We start from the raw sequence: 10,000 nt of genomic DNA on the forward strand, positions 1-10,000 counted from the left end.
AGAAAGAATACGTAGTTGACAGACAGCTGTGAGCATTAACCACACGAGTGCTTTGGCGAAGGCCGATTTCTTTCACACGTGCGAATATATTCATATCATGACAATTAGCGAACTCTAACATCGTAAAGACCTCTGATCTTTCTCGGAAAAAAATTAGCGGAAGTGGAAAGTTAAGTGGGAGTGAAATATTTGGTTGGTGGGACTACCGGCGAAACCGGATTTCATTCAATTTTGTTTGCCCGTTTTTATCCGCGCGGGAATCGCGGCCGAACTCCCGCTGACTTCCTGGTACAAATCTTCTCACCGGCATCCCAAGAGAGATCCCGACAGGTGTCCCGTGGGAATCTCGGCGGGAAATTGCGGAAATACCGGCGTACGCTCCAGAGGGTAGTGACATCAAGGAACTCGTCTTTTTTGCCTTATAACTAACCATTTCACTCTTCACAAATTTACGAAGACGGTACAATCGAGCAACCTTTTTTAACCCGTAACTGAGTGTTAGCACTGAGTGTTATCACCGTTTAATAAGGTTAACAACAAAATACGAGAAGACAACATTTTGTACCATAATTTATCATTTATTTTATTGTGGAGCTTATTTTAAAAAATTGCTCAAAAATATATCGAATAACATCAACAAAACGATGATGAAGCGCAAAAATAGAACGATTAATTAGAATTCTAATAGCTAGACTTCTTCGTAATTACTAAGGAAATGATCTTCGTAATTTTCTTGTGAAATATTTGAAAGATACAAACAGTCCTGAGAAGAAAGTTAATTTGCAATGCGTTGAGGACATTTGAACTCTAAATACTAACATTGATTTTGGGAGACAAACACAAAATTAGATTATACTTCAGAGAGAATTCGTCTTTTTATTCGAGTGGTTCCGTCCTAAGTAACCGTACCATACGACCCGAACAGGCCGATGGGATTCAGTCGAGGATGACCACAACCGCTTAATAGAGACCACTGCTGAAAAGTGGTGAAAGTGACAGTGCATAAGAGGAAAAAATTCGGGAATTTGACAACCGACCGCTTAATACAGGTTCGACTATTAATTCCGAATTAACCAATCAGCCCACGCGAAGAGCTCTATTCACCTGTGTAGTATATACTAAAAACTGCTGCAGGGTGGTCAGATGGAGTAGAGTTATGAAGCACCAGCGGAAAATCTTGGAAGACAAAAGAAGCCTAAGTCCAGCAATTACTCAGGGAAATTCTTATCTTTACCTTGTGAAATCATAGCTCTGAGATTCTTGAGAATCTGTTTTGTAACCACGTAGCCGTTTACACTCCCAGCCCAGAGGGAGAAACGGAGCCTCGACTCACCCTTTCTCCCTTCCCATGGCTCTTTTTTAAAAATGATTGCAATATATGCTATCGTCAGTAGAGATGTTCTGCTGAAACATTTACGTTGTCGCAGTTTTTTAGATCTGCGGTGAAGTCAAAATATCAGGGCTTATTGACTTTTCGGATCCGGTACAAGGTACTAACAAGGGAAGGAAATTTATCCCTGCTTGCCTTGATATCGGTGAATATCTCGTAAGATATATATATACACATATATTTTTTTTTTTGCGTGAGCTTCATTAAGCATCTCAGATATAACAGAACAGGAATGCGTAGCGACAACGCTCTCCCATGCCTTTCTCCCAGGTTTTCCTTACCCCTAATAAACCAGCGCTCTAAATTCGAGTTCCAACTGCTAAAAACGTTTTTATTTCACATCTTGCATGTCACCCAGTCGAGGGTCTCCATGGGGTTAACCGTTAGCCGTAAATCGGTCAAAAAACTAGCTGTTAGGCGTAAAACTTGACAAATTTGAACCCGTTGTTGTTGAAAAAAATTAGCTTTAAAAATAATTTCCTCCTACAATGTGTTATTTAGTGTTATTCTGAGCTAGCTGCAGCAGAAAAATGGCCACAATTTTAACCGTTAGTCGTAAAAAGTTCTTATCGGTCGGCCCTCAGTTTTAAGAAAGTTTCGGTTTTTTTTAACAAGCTGTTTTAGTTAAGTTTGTAATCGTGGAAAAAAATATCATTAATATTTTCTACACTCGGGGAACCACACCAACCCAGGGTACCTCCCATGATGAGGACACTTTCTATAAACAGAATAAAGCACCATCTCCCAAAGTGAAAGATAATTTCTTTTTTCTTGCCTCTTCAACAATAAATGACTAAACATCATGTTGCTTTACATGATAAAAAAAACGCGTGGCGTGACATCCTAAGGAACGGCTGCTAATGAAACTGGCAGATATAAAATCTGAAAATATCGAAGTTTATATCTCATTTAATAACTCTACCAAAGGAAATGGGAAGAGGTTGAGTAAATAAGACATAGGTACGCTCACTACTCCAAACGACAAGATGTGACAAAACATCATATCTGTCACATAATGAGCTAAAGAAGTGCGTCGTGTGACATCCTAAGAAACGGTTGTCAATGATCGGTATTAGCAGTTATAGAGTCAGAAAATATCGAAGTTTATCTCTCATTCAGTAAACTTATTCAAAGATATGCGCAAAAGTTATTAAGCGAATACTACTTCAAACGATAAGAAATGGCTAATGCAGGTGATGCAAAAATTTTCTTCCCTTTGTTATTGATTTCCTCTTCCATTCTAACAAAATGCCAAGCGACTTGTTTCATTGTTTTACATTTAAATATTAGTTTATTGAACTTAGATAATAAGTAAACAATCTAATTGGAGAAACTAAATAAAATCATTTGGCTCCAACTTTCCAGCTCGTTCTGAGCTTCCTATAATGCTTGGTAAGCCAGTAACTAAAATTATAAAATAAAACTTCTCGTTTAGCCTTTGGACGATTAGATTACACAATATACTTTAAATTACTTGTAAAAAATAACACAATTTATCGCATTCAAAATTAAAGAAGAAATCTCTGAAAATTTACTAATACCAAGACTAAATCCTGGCCATTACGGCCAAAGTCTGTCATTTTAAGTCCAGATAAACTAAGTTCTGATCAGCAGAAACTAACTTTAAGTATCAATGACAGGGTACAAATCCTCGAAAAGTTAATCACAATTTCCATCTGATATAAAATAGGATAATCGAGCAATCGGACAACTGGTTATTCTCCAATTTCCATGGAAATTCTTCACGCATGCACATGGCTATAACAGCTTTACATCACTCATGAGAAAGAAATCGATTAAGAAAAAGTCTGTAAAAACCTCTGGAAACGTTTTCAAGACGTTTCAACTTCGACGTCAATGCAACGCCCAAATCCGCCTAGTGAGTAATAATTACGTTAGAAATTAACTTTTTACATAGCTACTCATGATAATTTCAAGACATCATATGAAAAAAAACAGTAGTTTCAGCCGAACATTAAAAATCAAGCTCTTAAGAGCAGTTCAGACAAGCAAAAAGTCAACTTTTGACTCAAAGGAAATCCGTTCTCTTGTTAAACTTGACTTTGGCCGTCTTTTGGTTCTTCCTGCTTTGATAAGAAGACTCTTGAGAGAGATTTCATGAGTAGCTTACAGGTTTCTGGTCCAAATGTCAGCGTTTGCAGGTATCCGAAAACACCCTGGGATTCCAATGCTCACTGCCTTAACTGAAGAATAAAAAAGCTAAGTTTAGGGAGGATGGTTGAGTTTCCATGAAATATTTCCTAGCACATGCGGAAACGATACTTTGCACAACAGCGTTGTTTTAAAAGAAATTTGCTTTTTTACTCCTATCATGTTTCCTAACAAGAATGTCATCATCGTAAACGTGTCCACTTGATTGTACTGCATCTCAACTTGCCGGAGCAAAAACTAAATTCGTAAGCCAACTGAAAGGAAAATAATACGCAAGTATCACTTGTAATACATAAGCAATAATTATAATTAAGGTAACTTTGTATTGAATAGAATGTGTAAGCAGAATATTTACTTGTTTTGGCTTCTAATATCCTTGACATCCAGGTTGACGTCATCACCAATGAGTACAAATGGTGCCCAGTAAATCACCTCTTTGAACTTTTCAATTTCTCTCATGCACTTCATGGCCTGATTGAGAGCTTCACTTGCCTTCTTGCCTTTGGTAAGTGCATCGTAGAAGAAACTCATGAACTCCAGGGTTCCCTCGTCGCCAATCGCCCACAAGGTTACCACAACAGATCTAGCACCGGCACCCAAAAGTGCACGTGCCATACCGACCACACCCTCAGCTATGACCTCCCCACGAGCAGTGTGACAGCAGCTAAGTACAACCAGACGTGCTCGCAACCCAGCATCCATAACATCTTTCATCGTCAGTAGATAGTCTTTCTCTTGCAGATGAGGGTTTTGTCTTGTGGTGCTTGGTGCCAGGATAACTTCTCCAGTTTCCATTTTACCGTGCGCTGCAATGTGAACTAACGCCACTGATGATATTCGTTTTAACAATTCATGTTTTGTTGCAATTTCTCCAGTGAGGGGACAGACATTGAGGATACGTTCGATCATCTCCACCTCTTTCCTGGCTCCTGGAAGTTGCACCAAACGTCTTCCCTGATAGATGACATCTTTGAAACATGGGTCGCCGACAAGCAATGCACCGGTCTTCATGTGAAAGTCAGCTGGACAATCATGAATTAATTGCAACGTCGTCAGAGAGGGAAGCACACGAATTCTGAAAGAATCACTTAAATATGATGAGTTCGATTCCTGCAATGCCGCATAAGGTACTAGGCAAAATGGCCCCTCAGGAACGAATGCGATCTCGTCGTTGCCTTTGATCAGGTCAGCAATAGGAGAAACGATGATGTCATGCAGCTTCTTTAAAGCGCTAGATTGAGAGTGTCTCACATCAACTCGGATCCCACCACTGGCCATTTCCTCTTCTGACGGCGAATCAAGCGGAGGATTTTCGAATGTAACAGTATCTCTTGCACCGATCTCCCTAAGAGCAGTTTTGTTCAGTAGCTGGATGAAAACTTTCAATTCATCCTCATATTTATAATTGTTCACGTGAACCTTTCTCATCTGGATATTATGTTCATTGAGGCAAACCCAGAAGTAAACGCATGGTCCATTAATAGCTATGAAAACTGTGGTCAATGGAACCCATCTCAAAGAAATTCGGGATGCGCTGTGCGTTAAAGAATCTCCAGGCGAATATTTTGTGTCCATGAGATCTCTCAGAGCTTGAGCACGTCCTTTCTCTGCGGCAAGAAGAGCCTTCACAACTTGACCTCGATTGAGAATTATAAGCCACAAACCTTTGTATGCACTTTGGTGCTGATTACGATAAGAAATCTTCCACTGATCGTTGAGTTGAAGACTAGCCCTGATATCATTATACAATTCTACACTCGAGGAATAACAGTCGAAGGCCATCAAAAGATTTCCTTGGCACTTAAAACTGCTTCCAAGAGAACAGAGTGAGCACGCCTCTCCAGTCTTATCTCCTACTTCTTTGGATATTTCTAGGTGACGTTGATAACACTCAATGGCTGTTTTCAACTCTCCTTGACTGAAATGAATCCTGCCGAGTAGGCAATAACTTCTTCCCTCTTCGGCCTTACCTCCCACTTCTTTAGCAATTTCTAGATAACGCTGATGGTACGCGATTGCTGTTTCTAATTGTCGTAGACTTTCATAAGCGGCGCCGAGACTGCCATAACATATTCCCTCACCGGCCTTGTCTCCCACTTCTTTAGCAATTTCTAGATGACGTTGATGGCAATCAATTGCTTTTTTGAACTGTCGTAGACCGTGATGAGCTTTTCCGAGACTGCAATAACTGTTTCCCTCTCCGACCTTGTCTCCCACTTCTTTAGCAATTTCTAGATAACGTTGATGGCACTTGATGGCTGTTTTAAACTCTCCTAGACCGCCATAATCGCTGCCGAGATTGCCATAACTTCTTCCCTCTCCGGCCTTGTCTCCCACTTCTTTAGCAATTTCTAGATGACGTTGATGGTACTTGATAGCTGTTTTGAACTCTGCTAGACAGTTATAGGCGTTGCCGAGATTGCCATAACTTCTTCCCTCTCCGGCCTTGTCTCCCACTTCTTTAGCAATTTCTAGATGACGTTGATGGTACTTGATGGCTGTTTTGAACTCTGCTAGACTGCAATAAGCGTTGCCGAGATTGCCATAACTGATTCCCTCTCCGGCCTTGTTTCCCACTTCTTTAGCAATTTCTAGATGACGTTGATGGTACTTGATGGCTGTTTTGAACTCTCCTAGACTGTAATAAGCGATGCCGAGACTGCCATAACTTCTTCCCTCTCCGACTTTGTCTCCCACTTCTTTAGCAATTTCTAGATGACGTTGATGGTACTTGATGGCTGTTTTGAACTCTCCTAGACTGTTATAAGTGTCGCCGAGACCACCATAGCTTCCTCCCTCTCCGACTCTGGCTCCCACTTCTTTAGCAATTTCTAGATGACGTTGATGGTACTTGATGGCTGTTTTGAACTCTCCTAGACCTTGATAAGCGATTCCGAGATTGCCATAACTGATTCCCTCTCCGGCCTTGTCTCCCACTTCTTTAGCAATTTCTAGATGACGTTGATGGTACTTGATGGCTGTTTTGAACTCTCCTAGACATTGATAAGCGTTGCCGAGACTGCCATAACTTCCCCCCTCACCGGCCTTGTCTCCCACTTCTTTAGCAATTTCTAGATGACGTTGATGGTACTTGATGGCTGTTTTGAACTCTCCTAGACCTTGATAAGCGTTGCCGTGACTGCCATAACTTACTCCCTCTCTGGCCTTGTTTCCCATTTCTTTAGCAATTTCTAGACGACGTTCGTGGTACTTGATGGCTGTTTTGAACTCTCCTAGACTGCAATAAGCGTTGCCGAGAGTGCCATAACTTCCTCCCTCTCCGGCCTTGTCTCCCACTTCTTTAGCAATTTCTAGATGACGTTGATGGTACTTGATGGCTGTTTTGAATTCTCCTAGACATTGATAAGCGTTGCCGAGACTGCCATAACTTACTCCCTCTCTGGCCTTGTTTCCCATTTCTTTAGCAATTTCTAGACGACGTTCGTGGTACTTGATGGCTGTTTTGAATTCTCCTAGACATTGATAAGCGTTGCCGAGATTGCCATAACTTCCTCCCTCTCCGGCCTTGTCTCCCACTTCTTTAGCAATTTCTAGATGACGTTCGTGGTACTTGATGGCTGTTTTGAACTCTCCTAGACATTGATAAGCGTTGCCGAGATTGCCAAAACTTGCTCCCTCTCCGGCCTTGTCTCCCACTTCTTTAGCAATTTCTAGATGACGTTGATGGTACTTGATGGCTGTTGTGAACTCTCCTAGACCATAATGAGCGTTGCCGAGACTGCAATAACTTCTTCCCTCTCCAGCCTTGTCTCCTTCTTCTTTAGTAATTTCTAGATGACGTTGATGGTACTTGATGGCTGTTTTGAACTCTCCTAGACCTTGATAAGCGATGCCGAGATTGCCATAACTGATTCCCTCTCCGGCCTTGTTTCCCACTTCTTTAGCAATTTTTAGATGATGTTGATGGTACTTGATGGCTGTTTTGAACTCTGCTAGACTGCAATAAGCGTTGCCGAGATTGCCATAACTTCCTCCCTCACCGGCCTTGTCTCCCACTTCTTTAGCAATTTCTAGATGACGTTGATGGTACTTGATGGCTGTTTTGAACTCTCCTAGACCTTGATAAGCGATTCCGAGATTGCCATAACTGATTCCCTCTCCGGCCTTGTCTCCCACTTCTTTAGCAATTTCTAGATGACGTTGATGGCTGTTTTGAACTCTCCTAGACCGGGATAAGCGTTGCCGAGATTGCCATAACTTTTTCCCTCTCCGGCCTTGTCTCCCACTTCTTTAGCAATTTCTAGATGACGTTTATGGTACTTGATGGCTGTTTTGAACTCTCCTAGACCGCGATAAGCGTTGCCGAGATTGCCATAACTTCTTCCCTCTCCGGCCTTGTCTCCCACTTCTTTAGCAATTTCTAGATGACGTTGATGGTACTTGATGGCTGTTTTGAACTCTCCTAGACCGTGATAAGCGTTGCTGAGATGGCCTTCTTCCCTCTCCGGTTTTTTCTCCCACTTCTTTAGCAATTTCTAGATGACGTTGATGGTAGTTGATGGCTGTTTTGAACTCTCCTAGACTTTGATAAGCGTTGCCGAGATTGCCATAACTGAATCCCTCGAAGGCCTTGTCTCCCACTCCTTTAGCAATTTCTAGACATTGTTGAAAGTATTTGATTGCTGTGTTGAACTGCCCAACATTATGGTAAGTACATCCGAGACTGGCATAAGTGTTTACTTTGACTTTGAGTTCAGCATTCAATTTCCTTATAAATTGAAGCAGATGTTCGTTATTTTTGTCAATCTTAAAACGTGTCAAGGGTAACTGTATTATGAGTGGATTTGTGAAAATGCAATGGAAATGTGTGTTTTAAAAATAATGACAGTACTGGATAAAACCTTGAAATTGGAATGATGATTCGAGCGTGCGTTTCTTGAAGAGATTTGATTTCAAGTTATTCGAGAGTGTTAACTAGCTCTGAAGCGCATTTATTAGTTTAGGTTCGGTCGTCATGGTGATGCTCGTCTCAAGACAAAAATGAGGGACATTCAGCAGAAACTCTGGGAATTAGTTAATATGGCCTTTTCTTTCAATTAAAGTTTCGTGGAATAATCGAAAGAACTCTTCAATAATATTTAGCTTCATTAAACTGCTCAGTGCAGTATAAGAGAACATCGCTTGCATTATGTGAAGAAGAATCTGCATGGAACGTATTGATTTTTCTTGAAATATTATTCGCATTGCATCTCGTATCACGTCTGAAACATTCGTTAAAAGATACGGTCAATCCCATCTGCAACCAGCTCCTTGCTTCTTTATACCAGCAAAGTTCGACACAAGCTCTGGCTCCTGAAAAGGAGAGAACAATTGGTGGTGCGAGGTAATTTAACACTGTTAAGATATAAACGTATTGATTAATTGGACTTTCCCATTTCGCTGGAAACAAAAATTGTGATAATGAAGGACATTTGAACTTGTAGAAGAACTGAAAATGAACAATAAGGAGCTAATGCAAAGCGGCTACCAATTAAGCTTCAATTGATGATGATAACGATGAATTATATCCCGCGCATTCTTCATTTTAATGTGCTTTTATCAGCATTTTTCGGGGCAGTTTTCGGGCAAACTGCATTGATCAGTTTAACTTATGAAAGGGAATTTTTCAGGTGCCCTCTTGCCGGGTTTTTGAACGTCCCCTGCTAAGAGTTACAGAGAAGATGTAGGAAACGGGCGTTACGGTTTTCCGTTCTTATCCGGGACAAGAATATCAAACCATTTTCAGTTCTCATAGCTAGGTGGCAGCACATTCTCCTCAGTTATTTTTAGAATGAGTGTTGTTTTGGTCTAGGGCTTGAGCCCTCGACCTCCGGCGCTCTACAACGTGAACTAACCGGGCAGCGGTATTTGAGAACTTATTGACATTTTCTTATACTTTTTACCCACATAACAGACATTGACACACCAATACAATTGATACTTGAGGTGAGGTCACCTGCCACAAACCACAAAATCCTCTTTTGACGAAATTAGAGAATAGATTGTTGATGGCTTATGTCTGAAAAACCCACCTTTCTTAATAGCTTTGATTAAAGTAGATTCCAATTGTACAGCAACTGTTGCATCATCCAGACATCCCACGTAGTTTGCTATGAGATTCAGGAAATGAGGTTTAAAAAAGTGGTCATCCAATGAAATTGCCGCAAAGAAGCCTGAAAAATTACAATTGCTTAAATTGCAGTCTAAAAACGAGAATGATTTCTTTTCTTAATTTTCATCTACTTAAAGGGGGATTCATGTATTTGTGCTTTAATTCTGCTGTTGCTCAACTTCTCTCTTTTCTTGATGCAGATTGTGTATTCCGTTATCTTGTAACGCTGCATGAGAGATCTATATATTTAGAAATAAAATTGTTACCCTAACGGAAATGAGCTGTTGCCCTGTTGCTGTAAAGCTTGGCGTTAAGCCGTTTATCTT

The 10,000-nt window shown here is 40.8% G+C and overlaps 1 protein-coding gene across 1 annotated transcript; it reads right to left on the bottom strand.

Annotated features, from left to right (window-relative positions):
• Positions 1-2,714: 2,714 nt before the first annotated feature.
• Positions 2,715-6,119, bottom strand: LOC149034531 (tetratricopeptide repeat protein 28-like). Its single transcript, XM_089193091.1, has 2 exons — positions 3,918-6,119; positions 2,715-3,594 (listed from the first exon to the last, which is right to left on the bottom strand). The coding sequence occupies exons 1-2, from the start codon at positions 5,342-5,344 to the stop codon at positions 3,591-3,593; spliced, it is 1,431 nt and encodes a 476-aa protein (XP_089049217.1). The 5' UTR covers positions 5,345-6,119; the 3' UTR covers positions 2,715-3,590.
• Between the last annotated feature and the right edge of the window lie 3,881 nt (positions 6,120-10,000).

Source organism: Pocillopora damicornis, chromosome 14, assembly GCF_964200805.1.
Source record: "Pocillopora damicornis chromosome 14, jaPocDami1.2, whole genome shotgun sequence".
Lineage (NCBI taxonomy): Eukaryota > Metazoa > Cnidaria > Anthozoa > Scleractinia > Pocilloporidae > Pocillopora > Pocillopora damicornis.